This window comes from Elephas maximus, chromosome 5 (assembly GCF_024166365.1).
Source record: "Elephas maximus indicus isolate mEleMax1 chromosome 5, mEleMax1 primary haplotype, whole genome shotgun sequence".
Classification (NCBI taxonomy): domain Eukaryota; kingdom Metazoa; phylum Chordata; class Mammalia; order Proboscidea; family Elephantidae; genus Elephas; species Elephas maximus.
The window spans coordinates 45,349,485-45,371,809 of NC_064823.1; the positions used below are offsets into that span (position 1 = coordinate 45,349,485).

The window sequence follows — 22,325 nt, forward strand, 5'->3', positions numbered from 1 at the left end:
TACTTTTCTTTTAACTATGCTTTATGTGAAAGTTTACGAATCAAGTCATTCACTCATACAAAAACTTATACACACCTTGCTATGTACCCCTAGCTGCTCACCCCCTAATGTGACAGCATACTCCTCCTCTCCACCCTGTATTCCCGTGTCCACTCAACCAGGTCCTGTCCTTCTCGGCCTTCTCATCTTGCCTCCAGACAACAGTTGAGGGGCTTAGATATTTTGTCTTAACCAGAATAGTTGGCTTTTCTTGACTTAGTTCTACCATTTATATTCACAACTTGTAGAAGGTCAGTTATACCCTCTGTAAATAATGCAGGTCCCTGAATGGTATAAATGGTTTGCACTCACCTACTAACCTAAAGGGTGGCAGTTCAAACCCAGCCAGTGGCACCGTGGAAGAAAGGCCTGACAATCTGCTTCCGTAAAGATTACAGCCAAGAAAACCCTATGGAGCAATTCTAATGTGTAACACGTGCAGTCACCATGAATCAGAGCCGACTCCATGGCAACTGGTTGGTTTTTGTTTGTTTGTTTTTTAGTAAATAATACATATCACCAAAGTTAAAGTCCCATCCTGGAAAGAACAAATGCTGCTATTAAAGTAGCCCTTAGGAAACTTAAGACCTTTGTCAGATCAATTCTATTATAATCAGAAATTCCAAAATATGTTCAAATAGATATTTTCTAAAAAGTATAGATTCTATTTTCTGAGATTGAAATAAGAGCAACGAAAATAAAACTCTTAATTTTATCACTTGTCCTCATTTCAGTCCTTAAAACAGGTTCCATATCTGCTTTATAACTCACCTGTGACTTTTTGTGTTCTTTGTAGCTATTCGAAGGTTTTGTGCATAGCATTTGAGGTACTTCAGGGCTTGCAGTATATGAACAAACATGGTATAGTACACCGTGCACTGGCTCCTCATAATATTCTTTTGGACCGAAAGGTAAGTGTCAAATAATATAATAAATTAATATTGGTTTATTATTTGAGGTTGGATACTGAAATCAGGCCTGCTCCATTAATTAAAGGGATCAGACAATGAGAATATGTTTTAAGAATCTTTATAATGAAAAGACTGTGAAAGTGGTATCATTGTGGTTGTTAGAAAAACATAAGAATCTTAAAGTATATAAATCCATATGCCTTTCACATAGATTATTCTTTTTTTTTTTCTCAAGTCCATTTTCTAAATTTCATGTTTTATTTTTTCCTCACATTCTTTTTTTCTAAAAGATATTCTTTGTGGCTTCCCAAGCCTCACTCTTTTTTTTTTTTAATTGTCCTTTACAGCTCAAGTTAGTTTCTCATAGAAAAATTTATACACACATTGCTGTCCTTAAAGTGTGACAGCACACTCCTGTTTCCACCTTGGAATTCCCATGTCCATTCAACCAGCTCCTATCCCTTTCTGTCTTCTCATCTCTCCTCTGGACAGGAGCTGCCCATGTAGTCTCATATATCTACTTGAACTAAGAAGTACACTCTTCACAAGTATCATTTTGTGTCTTATAGTCCAGTCTAATCTTTGTCTGAAGAATTGGCTTCAGTAATGGTTTTAGTTCTGGGTTAACAGAGAGTCTAGGGGCTACATCTTCTGGTCTCATCTTAGACCGTTAAATCTGATCTTTTTAAGTGTAATTGAGTTCTGCACTCCACTTTTTTCCTGCTCCTTAAGGGTCTCTCCCTTGTATTCACTGTCAGGGTGGTCATTGGTAGTAACTGGGCGCCATCTAATTATTCTGGTCTCAGACCTAAGCCTCATTTTGACTGTGCTTTTATTTTAAGTAAGCTTCTCAGACTAATTAGGTAGAATATTATTCTTACAAACTTAACTACACTGTGTTTTCCCTTCTTCTTCTTCTTCCCTCTTTCCTTTCTCATTTATCTTCTTTATTCATAAGCTGTTAAAACCTAGCTTCCTTTTATATTGGAGTGCTGCTTCTTTACTTGGAAATCTTATGGGGGATTAATAAGAAGCTAAGCAACCCTTTTAAGAGAATTGTGGAATATTTTCAGGAACAACTGTAGTTTCATTCCTGTTGATAAGCATATAAAAAGTTTTTGGTAATTTATTTCTTGAATTTTTCTTCTGTATCAGTAGGATTATTCATTTTCTCTGATTCTTTTCCAGACTTCCAATACAGCTACCCTATGGTATTAAAAACCACAAAAGAGAAAATGACACTTATTAATTTCAGATTTATGTCAATAGAGCGTCATTACTATAACTAATCTAAATTGTTTTAAAATATAAATCTTCTATAATGCTGGAAAATAAAGTTCCTGGGAAGAAAACAAACCAATTTTAAAATCAACTTAATTTTTTAAATCCATAAACATCTAAAAAGGGAAAAACTTAAGAGACTTATTTATGTTTGCCCTGTATTAAGAACCTCACACTTAGGATAATTATGTTATTCTCAAACAATACTAAAAATTGTTAGAAATCTAGGAGATTCATCAAAATCCTAATGGTTTTTGAATCAGTCTTTTCAAGTTAAGAACTCCTAAGTCAAGGTTAAATTCTTATATTAGGAATGAAGCAACTTCTTGAAAAAAAATTCTTTTGTAGAAATTATCACAAAACATTCTAACCAAGGATTCAAGAAAAATGAGGACTTCCTGATTTAGCCAAAAGCCTTGGATAGTATAAACAGCCAAATTTTTAAGAAAGTATGATTTGTTATTTTGAGATATATACACGTACACCACAGATGTATATACATACATACATACAAACTTGTGTATATATGGAGTCTTGGTGACACAGTTCTTAAGCGCTCAGCTGCTAACCAGAAGGTCAGAAGTTCAAACCCACCTGCAGCTCCATGGGAGAAAAGACCTGAGATCTGTTCCCGTAAATATTACAGCCTAGGAAACCTTTTGGGGCAGTTCTACTCTGTCCTATAGATAGGGTTACTATGAGTAGGGGTCAACTCAACAGTACACAACAACAACACATGCACACATACATACTGAGTATATAGCAAAATTTAAACACTGACAGTTTGTGATAAAATTATGGTAAACTAAAATATAATCTCTTAATGTTTATTAATGGTTTTCTTAGGAAATATATAATAATGATTTTTGTTTCCAGTAATATTAAGACATTTTATATTGCTTTTTCTCCTTCACTATTATAGGGGCATATTAAATTGGCTAAATTTGGACTTTATCACATGACAGCTCATGGTGATGATGTTGATTTCCCAATAGGGTAAGAATATGTTTTCTTTTATTCTAAGTTCTATCTCTAACTTTGTAATCTTTGATGGTGTGTATATTTTTGCTAGTTATTAATAAAATATTGCTTTTTGATTCTAAAAATAGCTTTTCTTATTAATACATTTTAATTTCCCGTGTATATTTTTGAAAGAGTACCAGTGAGTTTTTTCCAGCATCCTAGAGACCTCTGATGTAGATACTTCATTGAGTTGGCAGACAGGCTAATAAATCATTGATCATTTTTGCTTTTTAATGCTTACTAATTAATTTTATTTCAGTCGGAGTTAGATATGTTTGAGGTAAGTTCATAAGATTCTCACATAATGACAATGTGTGTGCATCAAGAGACAGAAAAACCTCTCTCACATTATTTTCAGTTTAAAGTTTTTTAAGTTTAATTGTCTATTCTCTAAAACCAAATGGTATATTAAGACTCTAGTTGAGTTATAGTAGATATCAGAAGTAATGGGGTAAATTCTGTAGCTGTAAAACTGTATTTAAGTTTGGAGGGGTTTGTTTGATCACTTCTGATAATGGAATTCCAGATGTATGTTGGTTTCCTAGAAAAGGACGGAAGTTTATTTCATCCTGTACCAAAATAGGTGCTTTGAAATAGATTTTTGTATTACATTTGTTGTGTGATTATTTTTTAAACGTTTTAATAATGTAGTTTTTTTGGTGTGTGTTTCATTTTTACATAATTTTATATGTATACCAAAAAAAGAAAAGAACATTGCCATCAAGTCAATTATGACTAATAGTGACCCTAAAGGACAGAGTCAAACTGCCCCATAGAGTTTCCAAGTAGCACCTGGTGGATTTGAAGTGCCAACCTTTTTAGTTAGCAGCCATAGCTCTTAACCACTACACCATCAGTGTTTATAATATGTATACACATTATAGAAATAGTACAAAGAATTCCTCTATAACCTTCTCTTAGATTCCCTAACGTTAACTTTTCACTGCATTTGCTTTATCTGTCTTCTTTTTTTTCCTGTGACTGTGCATGTGTGTTTAAATATAATTTTTTTTCTGAATCTTATAAAATAATCATGTGTGATTGCCCTTTATCCCTAAATACTTCAAATTGTATTTTCTAAAATAAGAAATTTTCTTACATAACCATAGTACAGTTATCAAAACCAGGAAATTAACACTGGTAGAATACTATTATCTAATCTAGGGACCGTACTCATAATTTTTCAATTGTTCTCTGGTTCATTTTAATAGTATATATTGCTCTTTGGGCTTTCTAAAAATCAGTTCTATGGGTTTGGTTTAGGTCACAGCATTACTGAGAATTGTGGTATGGAGTTGTGGAATTTTTCTTGAAGCAGAAGGTTGCTTAAAAACTTATTAAGATATAAACAAACCAAAAAAAAAAAAAAAGGCTCATTTATAAATTATCCTTCCATCTTTATAACTTAGATTATAGATTTCTTATGTAAAATTTTCATTAGCTAAGGCATAACTGATAATCTTAAATTATAATAAATCATTTAGCCATTCCTTCTTTTCGGAATACGTTTATTGAACACCCCCTTTTCTAGGTTCTAGATATACAAAGCAAACCCTGGTAGCATAGTAGTTAAGAAGTACGGCTGCTAACCAAAAGTTCGGCAGTTCGAATCCACCAGGCACTCCTTGGAAACCATATGGGGCAGTTCTACTCTGTCCTGTAGGGTCGCTATGAGTCGGAATTGACTCGACGGCAACGGGTTTGGTTTTTTTTTTGGTTTAGATATACAAAATGAACGAGATAGATTCCTGTCTTAAGAAAGTCATTGTATAATGGGAAAATTTTGCTTTTATGTCCTACTTAATAAGGTGCATATATTCATTATCTTATAGTTTTGCATATCAAAAACTTGTACTTATAAGCAACAGTTCTTTTCACAAGCATAAAGCAATATTTTATAAAGTTAGTTGCAGTTTCCTATTTTTTTTTAATTCTCTTTTGAATGTAATAAGTTCATAGTAAAGCTCTAGCACCTTTGTCATGTGATAATTGCCTTTTGAAGTGGCTGCTGCTGCTTCCTTTTGTCTAAATCAGTTTGTTTAAAAGACAACTCTAAAAACGTAATGCAAATAAGAATTACATATATTTAACCACAATTGGAAAAGAATTACTGTATGTTTTCAACTTACTTCAGGGTTCTTCAGGTTTTAGTGTTGAATAGAAGAAAGAAGGTGATTTTTCTTAAAACACATCAAGCAGCCTGAAGAAGTACACTTAAATATTAAAATGCTTAGATAGAGTTGGTCTTGTTTTATCATTTGATCTGGCTTGCTTTGAAGTCTTGGACCCAAAGGGTCCACCAGAAAGTATCAAAGAGCAAAATGTGGAACATTAGCCAGGAAAAATAAAGTGATCAAACAGCTAAGGCATGAAAGAAAATATTTACACCAGAAGAATTTTGCAGTTGATTCAAAAGATAAATATTAAGGAACAACAATGTAAAGTGATAACATCTGTTTCAAACTGGACATTCATTTCAATTGGCTAGTGGCTTAATACCTTGTTAAAACATCAAACAGATGCTAAAAGCCCCTTATATTTACCTCACCAGTCATACAGCAAGTTCTAGTAATTGTCTTTGAGTGTTAAATTACTGTACTAAAAAAGATAGCCTGTTGAAAAGAGATTATCTACTTAAAGAATGATTTTAGGGCTTATTGTTTTTATTAATTTCTGTCATTGATTAAAAGGGAAAATAGAATTTTGGAACAAGAACTCCCTCTGTGCTTGTAGAAATGACCAGCCAGAATTTTTGATAGAATAATTTACCGATGATGTTGCTTGAGTTTTTACTAACCATACGATCGCTTTTAGTTTAAATGTGCTGGAAATACGTATTAAAAATTAACAATTTGCCTCCTAGATATATCATGGTGATGATAACGATAAACTATAATACTGCGTTTATGCCACATTTTCCATTTTCATAAAGTATCTTTATGTATTCACTACCATTTATAACAGTTATGTAAGGTAGTCATTATTCCTTATTTTGAAGATGAAGAAATCCAGATCACATATTTAATATGTAATAGGATTGGATTAGAACACAGGTATTAAAATATCAAGTCCAGTGCTTTTTCCAGTAGATTCCAGCTGTATCCAGAGATTGCACACGTTCATTAAAAAGAAGAGCAATATGCCCTTCTTAGGGTAAGTAAAATGACATAATATAAATTTGTACATGAGAGAAGTACATGAGCAAATTAAAAGAAGATATTGATATCACCATCATCATTATATTAAAATGACAAAGGAATAAAAAAATTAATTCATTCATATGACTTTAAATTTGTGTTCTCTGGCTTAATTGACTTGTATTTCACATGTAAATCTGAAGCACTGGCAATCATTGTGTAAGGACATGGCTTTAGAAAAAAGAGAGGAAGAGAAATAGAATTAATATTTGAGTGCCTACTTTATGTAGATGTTAATTGCATTTTGATTGTAGTCATTATTAGATGATGTCATAGGGACTATCTCCTAATTATTAAATTGTTTTATATCACTAAAAAATAAATGAAAAAAGGGTAGTCTACATATGTAATAAGTAGGGCAGAATTCCACTAATTTTTTTTCATTTTTCTTCAGAAGCTATTTTTGTTTGTTTGTTTCTTTTCTAGGCAGTGGGATTCAGATTTTGCAAATTACCAGTAAATCTGGTTCTTATGTACTGTCCGATTTTTAAATTGTTGTCTTTTAGGCAGGCCTGACAGGCATTTTTGATAGCAAATTCTCTTTTTTTTTTCTTTTTAATAAAAATATACTGAGCATATCTTATGTTTTGGTCTCATTGGCAGTTGCTGAGGAGTTATAAAAATTAATAAGATAACCAGCGTCCTGACGGTGATTTTCTGTTGTTTTTTAGACAGGAGGTTAAGTGTTTGTGTATTAAATACTATACAGTATATAAAGTATATAAAATATATCATATATCATGCATAGTATATTACATAAAATATAGAACAGGTAAAATGAGTACTTTATAGTCATTAGAGCACCATAGGAAGGGTACAGATAAAATACGATGAAGATTCACTGAGAAGAGAGTATATTTCCATCTGAGCAGATGAATTAAGATTTAATGAAACTCATCCAATGAATTTATCAGAAAATTAAAGTTAGAAGTTCATCATATCTTATAGAATATGCTCTTTATAAATACTCTGTCTTTTCTATTACTAAATAAATCTGTTTACATTTATGAGTTTAGGAGACAGCAGATATTAGAAGAGTTTTTGTCTGGTTGGGAAATTTTTTATGTAATAGTATGCTTCTCCTTATATTTACCATTGAATTCCCTACTGTGAATTTCCCTGTGATAGACACAAATATTTATATATACACTGGAATTAACCTATATCAAATTCTCATAAGGTCTGTAACCTAAATTTAGTAAGGTACTAAAAGAAGAGGAGGTTAAAAAAAAAAATTAACCTAAACAGGAGAAAACTCAAATATACATAATAAGATACGGCAATAGTAAAATAACTAGAGAATCAGAGAACTTTTAGTGACTCTATTAAGACTATTTTGCTTAACCCAATGCAAATTGGAGAACGAGGATGAAATGTATGATTTGGGAGGAAACTATAAGTTACCAAAACTCACCGCCAAAGAGAACATTTATATCTAAATAGACCAGTTATAGAAGTGTAGAAAAAGTTTCTTCTCCTCAGAAAAACGCCTCAACCAGGCTTTTGTAGACAAATTCTACCAAAGCTGTAATGAATAGCTAAGTATGTTGCTATTTTAATTAGAATGATACACACTTCATAATTTTTTTTTAATGGGATGCTTCTGATTTTTTTTTTTAATAAACTAGTGTAACACGAATCCTAAGACCTGCCAAAGAGCCACATAAAATGTATAAGGACAAATGTCATTTATGATATTAATGTAAAACATAAATAGAATATTTTTAAATCAAAGCCAGAAGCTTTGTCTGTCATCAGATAGAGACATAAATCTCAGCCCGAAAGTTCATAGATTAAAAACAAGGATATTTATTAATACCACTATTGTTGAAGAATGTGTTGTTGGTAGTAATAAATGCAGTTAGACAGGGAAAATAAATAAGATGTATTTAAATATTGAAAAGGAGGAGGTAAAATTATAATTTTTTAAGGTAGCTACTGGGAACAAAAAAAAGGTTGATTAAACATTAGAAAATCAATTAATGTAATTAAAATACTTAGTAATTAAAAGGAAAAGACTCCTGTACTTTTTGTAATAGATGCAGAAAAGTTGTTTTAAAAATTTCAAATTTATTCATGATTAAGACTGAAAAAGATTATTTAAAACACACACACAACAGCAACAATATAATGGTGACAGGTTAAAAACATTCCTTAGGATTAGGACCAAAGCTAGATGTCATCTAGTCACCTATTACCACTTTTTTTTTTTTTTGAATGTTGGACAAGAGGTTCTGCCAGCACATATGAGGAGGCAAAAAGAACTAAAAGATATAAGAATGGAAAAGAAGAAAACTTGTAATTCACAGATAATTGGATTGTCTACAAAGAAAACCTAAAAGAATACGCTTCAAATTATTAGAATTAGTAAAAGTTCAGCAAGGTTGCTAGTTAAAAAAGTTAATACACAAAAATAATTTACAAAACCAAGAAAAAATATGAAATATCTAAGAATAATCAAGTCAATATTTGTAGAAAAAATTAATCATTTTCAAAAGAAATTATAGAAGACCTATTTAGGGAGATATACCTCACTCATATATTGGAAGACTCAATATTGGAAAGATGCCAGTTCTCTCCATCCTGGGTCTGGGTTTGATTTATTTTTAATAAAATGTCCAACCCTGTGTATGTATCTGCATGTGAAAGAGTGAGAACTTGACAAAATTGTTCTAAAATTAACTTCTAGGACAAACATCTAAGAACAGCATAGAAACCCCTGAGGAAAAACTAAAAAGTGTGTGTGTTTTGGGAGGATTTGCTTTATCAGTCATCAGTAATTATTTATATAAATAAAGTTATAGATTTGAAATAGTGTAATGGTATAAGATTGGGCAAATTTACCAATGGAACTGAATAGGGAGCAAAGAAGCAAGCCTATATGTACATGGAGATTTGATTTCTCGTAGACCTGGCAGACTAGTGGAAAGCGCTCACTACATGATAGCTATGTAGGAAAAAAAAAGAATAAAATTTTACTTTTATCTCACGTTATATAAAAAATTGACTCTAGATGGCTTAAGAAACTTAAATATGAAAGGATAAAGTATTAAACTTTTAGGAAATAAGGCAGGTGATTATTGTTTTAACAAGATACAAAATCATTTATTATAAGGGGAGACATTAATTTGATTGAATTAAGGTTAACAGCTTCTAACTCATAAATAGAATGAAAAGACAAGCCACAAAATGGTAGAAGATATTTTTAACTCATAATTACTGAAAAAAAAAAAATCCAAATTACAAAGAACTCCTAGAGATAAATGAGAAAAAAAGCAACAACTGAGCAGAAAATAGTTATCAGAACAGACTTGATCTGCTTGCAAGGTTGGCCCTTGGCTTGAACCTGGGAGCTTGTACTTCGGAACTGTTGCCATCGTTCCGTAACTGATAAAGGTAGCTTACTGTGCCTGTTTGTGTAAACTATGTGTTTTATGCTTCCGTTTTAGGGGTGTTGAATTTTGGTACATGCTAGGCAGAGGGGGAAACCCTGGTGGTGTAGTGGTTAAGTACTACGGCTGCTAACCAAAGGGTTGGTGGTTTGAATCTGCCAGGCACTCCTTAGAAACTCTATGGGGCAGTTCTACTCTGTCTATAGGGTCGCTATGAGTCAGAATCAACTCGACAGCACTGGGTTCGGGTTTGGGTTTAGGCAGAGAATGCCAACATGACTAGCCCCCAGTGAAAACCTTGGACCCTGAATCTTTAATGGGCTTTCCTAGGTTGGAATATCATACAGCTTACATGTTGCTACATTTTCATTGCTGGTGAAAAATACATGCCATATGACCCAGAGGGGAGAGAGAGTATCATAAAGAAGCTTGCATATAGCTTCCTCCAGACCCTGCCTCTATCTTTTCCCCTTGTAATCTACCTAATGATCTTTTAGTGCTACTTCTAAGAATTTATCTATCAGCTAGACATACATTTGTGGGGAATGGAATATTTACAATATGTTTATTTCAACAGTTTGTAATAGTTAAAGAATGGACCTTCCAAAACATCATCAGAGTTTGATCACATATATTAAATGCATGTGTACAATGAAATTCTTTGTAGTTTTCAAAGGAATGAGGCAACTCTTATTTATCTTTTTAGAATGAACTCTAAAGTATAGTATTAGGTGGGAAACAAAGGAATAGAGTAGTGTGTACAGTATGCTATCATGTGGGACAGTGGTGGTAGTTGGATAAATAGGATATAGATACATAAACATACACACATACACATATACATATTGGGGGTGAGGAGGGAGGAATATCTTAGGAAGGACACACAAATAATCAATGTTTTCAAAAAATGGAAACATTGATTATTGCCCGATTGGTCAACTGGGTGACCAGCATACAGAGATTGAACTTACTTTTCAATTTATATATTTGAAATCTATATATTTTTTTTACTTTTGTACTACTCAAAAGAATACTCTTTTAAAAGATAAAATGGACTTTAAATAATAGTTCAGTATAAAGAGTAAATGGACAGTTGTTATAAAAGTCTGTATTACAATGGTTAGTTTAGAATTCTTCCTAGCAACAGTTGCTTATTTAATTGCATGGAACTTTTATATAGATCTGACCACACCAACAGTAAAAATATACTACTACTTCTTTCCCCCTTTGCAGTATATAGTACTTATCCATTATTTTAATACATCATTATAGGTATCCATCATACTTGGCACCCGAGGTAATTGCACAAGGAATTTTCAAAGCCACTGATCATATGCCAAGTGAAAAACCATTACCTTCTGGTCCCAAATCAGATGTATGGTCTCTTGGAATCATTTTATTTGAGCTTTGTATGGTATGTATAAAGAAAAGTTAAAATAATATAATTGTGTTTATTGGAATGAGCCCTTTGGAAAGGCAAGTTATTTGGTAATGAGTTTTTACTTTACAGATTGATTAGATGTGAGGAGAAAAAGCTTAATTTTTGATTTGACTTTTTAAAAAAAAACCTTTTGTTGACAATTTGCATTATTATTTTTGGTATCTCTAGAAATATTTAACTGCTTATACTTTTTAATGCATGACACGTTCTCTGTGTTATTCTTTCTTCCTTAAATATACTCTCCTTTGTGATCTCCAAAAGGCTGGCAGTTCAGATTCACCAGGTGTTGCCTGGAAACTCTGTGGGGCAGTTCTACTCTGTCCTATAGGGTTGCTATGAAGTCAGAATCTACTCAACAGCAGTGCTCCACACTTCTCAACACCTGGTTTTCAAAGTTGCTCCCTTTATCACCAATTCTAGCAGAGGGAAAGGGAAGGAATGAGTTCAGGACAACTGTCTTAAGTAGATGATCTAAAAGTTCCAAGTGTCAACTGTGTACTTTTCATTGGTGATAATCTACTCATGTGGCTACATCTACATACAAGGGAGGCTAGGAAAAGTAGTCTTCAGCTGGACACCTAAATATTGAAGAAGAAAATGAGAATAGATCTGGGGGGACAACTAATAGTCTGTTAGGTCCTCTGTACTCTCACCTGTCTACCCTGCCTCCAAATACCTATGGTAGGTGTCCTTTTGCCTCTGTTCTCCTTTTTCTATATAGCAGATGTCACATTTGTCTACTTTACTTGGACCATGATGTCTTTCTGGGTAGAAATTTTGATTATTCATCTTTGAGCTAATGTACCTAGTCTAATTCTAGTATAATAGGTACTTAAAAAATATTTATTGAAATGAATATTTTTTGTCTTCCAAAGAATTCTCAAAGTATTTTGAAAATATTAACTCAGTGATCTCTAGCATATTTACGAATTAGGTTGACATTATTTTTTTCATTTTGTATATTTAAGAACTAATTCAACAGTACAGTTTGTAAAACATGAGAGTTAAGAGACAAACTTCTATAGTGAAGAGATTTGGCCTTGAATATTGCTGCTACAAAGTATAGCTGTGTTACCGCAGATAACAAACCTAACTTTTCAAGCCCAGATGCCCCTTCTATGAGTTGTAATAGTGTCTATATTTAAAATTGTTTGAAAAAATTAAACAAAATAATATTTATAAAGTACATAGTACAGGGTCTGGCATAGGAAATATTCGCTAAATGTTATGTTTTATCATTACTAATAGTAAAATAGGAATTAATTTTTAACAACATGATAATTTATACACTGGCACTGCTTTTTATAAGGGAAATGCCAGATTTTCTGATTCCTTGCTATCCTTTGTCCAGATCATCCTATTTTTTATTAGTATAGAGTAATACTAAATTTCATTTTTGTTTAAAATCACAGCTTAAATGAAAAATTATATCGGAATGTGAATGTGAAGTGTATATAAAACCTAAGTGTAAATAAGAAGTCTACAAATTTTCTTGTTTATTTATTACCATCATCTATATCTAAACTGTTTACTAATGATGTGGGTACATTTTATATGAGTAATTTAATGTGTATATGCAGTCATGCCAAATTTTATAAGGGATAAAATATAATTAAGGCACAGTGCCAAAGAGCTTATAATTTAAATTCAAATTCATGAACTTCTAAGGTAAATACAGAGAGTTGTGTGAATTCAAGAAAAGAATGATTAATTCCATCATAAGAGTTTCATGGCATTTTAAGTGGTACTCAAAATTTGAACAGTCCAGTTTAAGGATGGCAGACTGAACATGACCTTAAATCTTTTTCTACTTCACAAAACCCTTGGATATGATATACAGTATTAAGAAATAAATAAATAACACTAACAACTAACAAAGGGATCTTTTGGCTTATTAGAAAGTCTAAGTAAATAAATAAGAAACTATAGATAAGATGGAAGGAATACACAGAGTCACTATCCCAAAAAGAATTGGTCAGTGTTCAACCATCTCAGAAGGTAGCATATGATCAGGAACCGTTAGTACTGAAGGAAGAAGTCCAAGGTGCACTGAAGGCATTGGTGAAAAACAAGGCTCCAGGAATTGACCGGATACCAATCGAGATGTTTCAACAGACAGATGCAACATGGGAAGTGCTCACTCATCTATGCCAAGAAATTTGGAAGACAGCTACGTGGGCAACCAACTGGAAGAGATCCATATTTATGCCTATTCCCAAGAAAGGTGATTCAACTGAATGCAGAAATTATAGAACAATATCATTAATATCACATGCAAGCAAAGTTTTGCTGAAGATCATTAAAAAGGGACTGCGGCAGTATATCAACAGGAAACTGCTAGAAATTCAAGCTGGATTCAGAAGAGGATGTTGAACCAGGGATATTCATTGCTGATGTCAGATGGATCCTGGCTGAGTGGAGAGACAACCAAAAAGATATTTGCCTGTGTTTTATTGACTATGCTAAGGCATTTGGCTGTGTGAATCATAACAAATTATGGATAGTATTGCGAAGAATGGGAATCCCAGAACATTTAATTGTGCTCGTGAGGAATCTGTGCATGGATAAAACAGAACAAGGGTATACTGCATGGCTTAAAGTCAGGAAAGGTGTGTGTCAAGGTTGTATCCTTTCACTATACCTATTCATCCTGTATGCTAAGCAAATAAGCCAAGAAGCTGGACTCTATGAAGAACAGGGCATCAGGATTGGAGGAAGACTCATTAACAGCCTGCGTTATACAGATGACACAGCCTTCCTTGCTGAAAGTGAGGAGGACTTGAAGCACTTGCTGATGAAGATCAAAGACCACAGCCTTCAGTATGGATTACACCTCAACATAAAACAAAAACCCTGACAGATGAACCAATAAGCAACATTATGATAAACAGAGAAAAGATTGAGGTTTTCAAGGATTTCATTTTACTTAGATCCACCATCATCAACACCCACGAAAGCAGCAATCAAGAAATTAAAAGACGCATTGCATTGGACAGATCTGCTGCAAAAGACCTCTTTAAAGTGTTGACAAGCAAAGATGTCACCTTGAGGACTAAGGTACACCTGACCCAAGCTATGGTGTTTTCAGTCACCTCATTTGCATGTGAAAGCTGGGTGATGAATAAGGAGGATCTAAGAAGAATTGACGACTTTGAATTGTGATATTGGCAAAGAGTATTGAATGTACCATGGACTGCCAAAAGAATGAACAAATGTCTCTTGAAAGAAGTACAACCAGAATGCTCCTTAGAGGCAAGGATGGTGAGACTGCCTCTCACATACTTTGGACATGTTATCAGGAGGGATCAGTCCCTGGAGAAGAACGTTATGCTTGGTAAAGTAGAGGGTCATCGAAAAAGCAAGACCTCAACGAGATGGATTGACATAGTGGCTGCAACAGTGGGCTCAAGCACAGCAACAATTGTGAGGATGGCACAGGACTGACTGGGCAGTGTCTCGTTCTGTTGTGCATAGGGCAGCTATGAGTTGGAATCGACTTGATGGCACCTAACAACAACAAAGCTAAGATCATTTTGCTAGAAATCCCTTGCCATATCACTAAAAATTAAGTACCAGCCACTCTGCTGCCCAGAAGTTTCCAAGTCCAAAACTTGTGTAGAAAGTAGGAGAATTCTGTACCAAAGGACAAGTATATGTCTAAGAAACACCAAACATTTAAGTATGACTGCTACAGTAAAAAAAAAGAAACCAACAGAAAACTGTACATCTGAGAAATAGTGTTTAAAGCCCACTTATATGACTTTAAAATAAATATACCTGTTCTTTAGAAAAAAGAAAAAACCAAACCTCTTGCTGTCTGGTCGATTCTAACTGATAGCGACCATATAGGACAGAGTAGAACTGCCCCATAGGGTTTCTAAGGAGCAGCTGGTAGATTCAAACTGCTGACCTTTTGCTAAGCAGCTGAGCTCTTAACCATTGTGGCACCAGGAATAAAACCCAAACCCAGTGCTGTCGAGTCTATTCTGACTCATAGCGACCCTGTAGGACAGAGTAGAACTGTCCCATAGAGTTTCCAAGGAGCACCTGGTGGATTCGAACCGCAGACCCTTTGGTTAGCAGCTGTAGCACTTAACCACTACGTCACTAGGGTTTCCTCAAGGAATAAAGGAAACAGTTTTATTCATGAAATAATTATAGAGGCTATGGAACAAGAGCAGTTACTGAGAAGAACAACTAGGGGAGGTTTTCAGAAAAAAAAAATGTAATTTTTGAAATAAAGAGCTTAATAGATCATTGCAAACTAGGCATAGCTGAAAGTGGAAGATGAAGTTGGGTAATTCTCCCAGAACATGACAAAAAAAGATAAAGAAATTGAAAATATAAAATAAATTTTAAAAGGCAAGGGAGATAGATCTAGACTTTTTAACATCTGTTGTATAGAGAGTAAAGCAAATACAGAACAAGTAGGATTTGAGGAATAATAGCAAAATAGTTCTCAGAGCTGAAGAAATGCATAAGTGCTCAATTTGAAAGAACACACTAATTACCATGTAAGGTGAATGAAAAAATTGCAAACATGCAAACAAAAATACCCAATAATCCTTTAAGAGATAACCAATAATGAAATAATGGGTAGTAATTATTGAGAACTTACCAATAAGAAGGCAAATCACTTTACATGTTATCTCAATCAGCGTTCACACCATTCTTATAAACTTTTATCTAATTATTCTACAGATTGGGAAATTGTGACACAGATATGCTAAACAGCGTGTAAGTTATGTAATAAATTGTTAAGACATATTCTCACCCATCAATTCACATCCAAAGCTGTATTCTCAAACACAATGCTAAGCTGCATCTACTAAGCAAGCTCTTATGTCTTTATCAATATTACAGAAAAACACCTTAAAACCTGCCAAATAGAAAAGACATACTACCTGCAGAGGATGAGAATTAGATTGACATTAACTCAGCAGTGTGAATTCAGGAAAACTGGAACAATGCCGTCAAAGTGTAAAGGGAAAGTAATTTTGAAATTTGAATTCCTTAACTCATGAATTAATATTCAGGAGTTAGAGTGAAGAATATATAGAGTTTTGATAGATATAAAGAATGATTACTAGTAGGCTCTTGGCTACTAACCGAAAGGTTGGAGGTTCAAATCCACCCAACAGCACCACGAAAGAAAGGCCTGGCAATCTACTGCCCAAAAATCAGCCCTTGAAAACCCTATACAGTTCTACTCTGACACATGTGAAGTTGACTCGATGGCAACTGGTTTCTGGTTAGAGGGAATAACATGAGTCAAAGTACATAGACCAGAACAGGCAGGCTATGTTCAGTGTATTGCAAGCAATCAGATTTAACTTTATCATGGAAGTGTGTGCGTGTGTGCGCACACACATGCACATACGCGTGCATGCTTATCTTAGGGTAGATAAATACTAGGAAATGAGACTGAAAAGATATACTGGAGCAATATCCCAGGAGACTTTGAGTTCTAGGTTGAGACATTTTTATTTAGTTATACAGGCAGTCCTGACTTTCAATGGGGTTCCTTGTAAGTTGGTTCTAAGTCAAATTTTTTTTTCATTTTCATTGTTATTGCCTTTTATTATCAGTATCTTTATAAATCAGATCTTTCAACATTTGTGAGAGAACACCTTAGAATGATAACAAGTTACAGACTGCAACATTGTATGTAGTACATGTTACTGAAGAGAAGATGTACCAAAAAAAAAAAAAAACTGAGGGTTTTAAGTGTAGTTCATTTTAACTCGAATACATTGCAAGCAGGGACTACCCATACAGAGTTTGGGAAACCACTGAAAATATTTTAACTAGATATTAATGAAATCACACTTGCATTTTTGGAAGAATAATATGTTAGTAATGTAAAAGATTGAGAACACAGAGGAAGGCAATCTTTTTTAAAAATGATCTTTCCATCTGTAGTCTAATATCATTAGTCTTTAAGAAAGTCCTTTCCTCTCTTTATTTTTAAACAATTTCAAAGAGTCTGTCTACATAAAGACCAAGCTATCTTCTTAAACCTTCTCCTTCTAAATATTTAAAGGGTCATATAAATTTATGGTGGTGCAGTGGTTAAGAGTTCGGTCACTAACCAAAAGGTCAGCAGTTCAAATCTACCAGCCACTCCTTGGAAACCCTATATTATAATAATGCACATCATATATGTAGCATTTTCTATGTGCCAAAAATGTTAAGTTTTTTTTTCTCTGTTACATAAATGTATGTTCCTGTCGTTAGGTATCGTGGAGCCAGTTCCAACTCATAATGACCATCTGTACAACAAGAAAACACTGCCTGGTCCTGTGACATTCTCACAAATGCTGCTGTGTTTGAACCCATGGTTGCAACCACTGTCTCAGTTCTTCTCATTTAGGGTCTTCTTCTTTTTCTCTGATCCTCTACTTTACTAAGCATGATGTCCTTTTTCAGGGATTAGTCCCTCCTGATAACATGTCCAAAGCCATCCTTGCTTCTAAGAAGCATTCTGGCTATACATCTAAGAAAGATTTATTCATTCTTCTTGCAGTCCATGGTATGTTCAGTATTCTTCACCAACACCATAATTCAAATGCATCAATTCTTGTTTGCGCTTTCTTTTTCATTATCTATCTTTCAAATGCATATGAGGTGATTGAAAATACCATGGCTTGGGTCAGGTGCACTTTAGTCCTCAAAGTGACATTTATGCTTTCTAATACTTTAAAAAGGCCTTTTGCAGCAGATTTGTCTGATACAATATGTCGTTTGATTTCTTGGCTGCTACTTCCACGGGCATTGATTGTGGATCCAAGTAAAATCAAATCGTTGACAACATCAGCTTTTTTCTGTTTATCGCAGTGTTGCTTATTAGTCCAGTTGTGAGGATTTTTGTTTTATGTTTAAGTGTAATCCATACTACAGGCTGTGGTCTTTAATCTTCATCAGTAAGTGCTTCAAGTCCTCTTTGCTTTTAGCAAGCAAGATCATGACATCTGCACATTGCTGGTTGTTAATGAGTCTTCCACCAATTCTGATGACCCATTCTTCTTCATATAGTCCAGTGTCTCAAATTATTTGCTCAGCATACAGATTGAATAAGTATAGTGATGCACACCTTTCCTGATTTTAAACCATGTAGTATCCCCTTCTTCTTTTGGAACGACTCTGCATGTACAGGTTCTGCATGAGCACAATTAAGTGTTCTGGAATTCCCGTTCTTAGAAATGTTATCCATAATTCCTTATGATCCACACAGTCGAATGCCTTTGCATAGTCAATAAAACACAGGTAAACATCTTTCTGGTACTCTCTCCTTTTAGCTAAGATTCATCTGACATCGGCATCTGAGATCAGAATGCTGACATTGCTTCTCTCTACAGCCTTCACTGAATCCAGTTTGTATTTCTGGTAGTTCCCTGTTACGTACTGTTGTAACCATTTTTTGAATACCTTCACCAGACTTTTACTTGTGTGTGATATTAATGATATTTTTCAATAATTTCCACATTCTGTTAAATCAGCTTTCTTTGGAATGGGCACAAATATGAATCTCATCCAGTCAGTTGGCCAGGTAGCTGAATTCCAAATTTCTTGGCATATGTAAGTGAGCGTTTCCAGCATTACATCCATTTGTTGAAACATCTCACTTGGTATTCTGTCAGTTCCTGGAGCCATTTTCGCCAATGCCTTCAGTGCACCTTGGACTTCTGCTTTCAGTACCATAAGTTCTTGATTATAGACTACCCCCTGAAATGGTTGAGTGTCGACCAATTCTTTTTGGTACAGTGACCCTGTGTATTCCTTTCATATTTTTTTTTTAAATAATTTTTACTGTGCTTTTTTTTTTTAAGTGAAAGTTTACAAATCAAGTCAGTCTTTCACACAAAAACCCATTTACACCTTGCTACACACTCCCAATTACTCTCCCCCTAATGAGACAGCCCGCTCTCTCCCTCCACTCTCTCTTTTCGTGTCCATTTTGCCAGCTTCTAAACCCCTCCACCATCTCATCTCCCCTCCAGGCAGGAGATGCCAACATAATCTCAAGTGTCCACCTGATCCAAGAAGCTTAATCCTCACCAGCATCCCTCCCCAACCCATTGTCCAGTCTAATCCATGTCTGAAGAGTTGGCTTTGGGAATGGTTCCTGTCCTGGGCCAACAGAAGGTCTGGGGGCCATGACCACCGGGGTCCTTCCAGTCTCAGTCAGATCATTAAGTCTGGTCTTATGAGAATTTGGGGTCTGCATCCCACTGTTCTCCTGCTCCCTCAGGGGTTGTCTGTTGTGTTCCCTGTCAGGGCAGTCATCGGTTGTAGCCAGGCACCATCTACTTCTTCTGGTCTCAGGATAATGTAGTCTCTGGTTCATGTGGCCCTTTCTGTCTCTTAGGCTCGTAATTGCCTTGTTTCCTTGGTGTTCGTCATTCTCCTTTGATCCAGGTGGGTTGAGACCAATTGATGCCTCTCAGATGGCTGCTTGCTAGGATTTAAGACCCCAGACGCCACTCTTCAAAGTGGGATGCAGAATGTGTTCTTAATAGATTTTATTATGCCAATTGACGTAGATGCCCCCTGAAACCATAGTCCCCAGACCCCTGCCCCTGCTACGCTGACCTTCGAAGTATTCAGTTTATTCAGGAAACTTCTTTGCTTTTGGTTTAGTCCAATTGTGCTGAGCTCCCCTGTATTGTGTGCTGTCTTTCCCTTCACCTAAAGTAGTTCCTATCTACTATCTAATTAGTGAATGTCCCTCTCCCACCCTTCCTCCCTCTCTCCCTCCCCCCTCTTGTAACCACAAAAGTGTGTTTTCTTCTCAGTTTAAACTATTTCTCAAGTTCTTATAATAGTGGTCTTATGCGATATTTGTCCTTTTGCAACTGAATAATTTCACTCAGCATAATGCCTTCCAGGTTCCTCCATGTTATAAAATGTTTCACAAATTCCTCACTGTTCTTTATCAATGCGTAGTATTACATTGTGTGAATATAACATAATTAATTTATCCATTCATCCATTGATGGGCATCTTGGTTACTTCCCTCTTTTTGCTATTGTAAACAGTGCTGCAATAAACGTGGGAGTGCATATATCTGTTCGTGTAAAGGCTCTTATTTCTCTAGGATATATTCCCAAGTAGTGGGATTGCTGGATCGTATGGTAGTTCTATTTCTAGCTTTTTAAGTAAGTGCCAAATTGATTTCCAAAGTGGTTGTCCCATTTGACATTCCCTCGAGCAGTGTAGAAGTGTTCCACTCTCTCCACAGCCTCTCCAACATTTATTATTTTGTGTTTTTTGGATTAATGCCGGCCTTGTTGGAGTGAGATGAAATCTCGTAGTTTTGATCTGCATTTCTCTAATGGCTTATGATCGTGAGCATTTCCTCATATATCTGTTAGCTACCTGAATGTCTTCTTCAGGGAATTGTCTATTCATCTCTTGCCCATTTTTTAATGGGGTTATTTGTCTTTTTGCAGTTGAGTTTTTGCAGTATCACGTAGATTTTAGAGATCTGGCACTGATCAGAAGTGTGGCAGCTAAAAACTTTTTCCCGGTCTGTAGTCTTTTTTCTCTTTTGATGAAGCCTTTGGATGAGCATAGGTGTTTGATTTTTCAGAGCTCCCAGTTATCTAGTTTTTCTTTTACATTCTTTATAATGTTTTGTATACTGTTTATGCCATGTATTAGGGCTCCTAACATCCCTATGTTTTCTTCCATGATCTTTATCGTTTTAGATTTTATATTTAGGTCTTTGATCCATTTGAGTTAGTTTTTGTGCGTGGAGTGAGGTATGGGTCTTGTTTCATTTTTTTGCAGGTGGATATCCAGTTATGCCAGCAGCGTTTGTTAAAACGACTGTCTTTTCCCCATTTAACTGTTTTGGGGCCTTTAAAAAACGGATTTATGTCTGGATTCTCAATTCTGTTCCATTGGTCCATGTATCTGTTGTTGTACCAGTACCAGGCTGATTTGACTACTATGGCGGTATAATAGGTTCTAAAATCAGGTAAAATAAGGCGTCCCACTTTGTTCTTCTTTTTCAGTAATGCCTTATTTATGTGGGGCCTCTTTCCCTTCCATATGAAGTTGGTGATTTGTTTCTCCATCTCGTTAAAGAATGTCATTGGGATTTGGATCAGAATTCCATTAAATGTAGAGATCGCTTTTGGTAGAATAGACATTTTTATAATGTTAAGTCTTCCTATCCATGAGCAAGGTATGTTCTTCCACTTATGTAAGTCTCTTCTGGTTTCTTTTTGAAGCGTACTGTAGTTTTCTTTGTATAAGTCTTTTCCATCTCTGGTAAGATTTATTCCTAAGTATTTTATTTTCTTGGGGGCTACTGTAAATGGCATTGATTTGGTGATTTCCTCTTCAATGTTCTTTTTGTTGGTGTAGAGGAATCCAACTGATTTTTGTATGTCTTTCTTCTATCCCAATACTCTGCTGAACTCTTCTATTAGTTTCACTAGTTTTCTGGAGGATTCCTTAGGGTTTTCTGTGTATAAGATCATGTCATCTGCAAATAGAGATACTTTGACTTCTTCCTTGCCAATCTGGATGCCCTTTATTTCTTTATCTAGCCTAATTGCTCTGGCTAGGACTTTCAGCACATAAGGGTGGTGATAAAGGGCATCCTTGTCTGGTTCCCGATCTCAGTGGGAATGTTTTCAGGCTGTCCGCATTTAGAGTGATGTTGGCTGTTGGCTTTGTATAAATGCCCTTTATTATGTTGAGGAATTTTCCTTCTATTCCTATTTTGCTGAGAGTTTTTATCATGAATGAGTGTTGAACTTTGTCAAATCCCTTTTCTGCATCAATTGATAAAATTGTGTGATTCTTTTGTTTTATTTATATGGTGGATTACATTAATTGTTTTCCTAATGTTGAACCATTCCTGCGTACCTGGTATGAATCCCACTTGGTCATGGTGAATTATTTTTTTGATATGTTGTTGAATTCTACTGGCTAGAATTTTGTTGAGGATTTTTGCATCTACATTCATGAGGGATATTTTTTATAATTTTCTCTTCTCGTGCTGTCTTTACCTATTTGTTATCAGGGA

General features: G+C 34.8%; 1 protein-coding gene across 1 annotated transcript in view; it reads left to right on the forward strand.

Annotated features, from left to right (window-relative positions):
* The window catches only part of TBCK (TBC1 domain containing kinase), a 272,075-nt gene that overhangs the window by 46,306 nt on the left and 203,444 nt on the right, over positions 1-22,325 (forward strand). Inside the window, exons 4-6 of the mRNA XM_049885573.1 lie at positions 836-950; positions 3,154-3,227; positions 11,116-11,257. Of these exons, the coding sequence (XP_049741530.1) occupies positions 836-950; positions 3,154-3,227; positions 11,116-11,257 (331 nt within the window). The remainder of the gene's footprint in view (positions 1-835; positions 951-3,153; positions 3,228-11,115; positions 11,258-22,325) is intronic.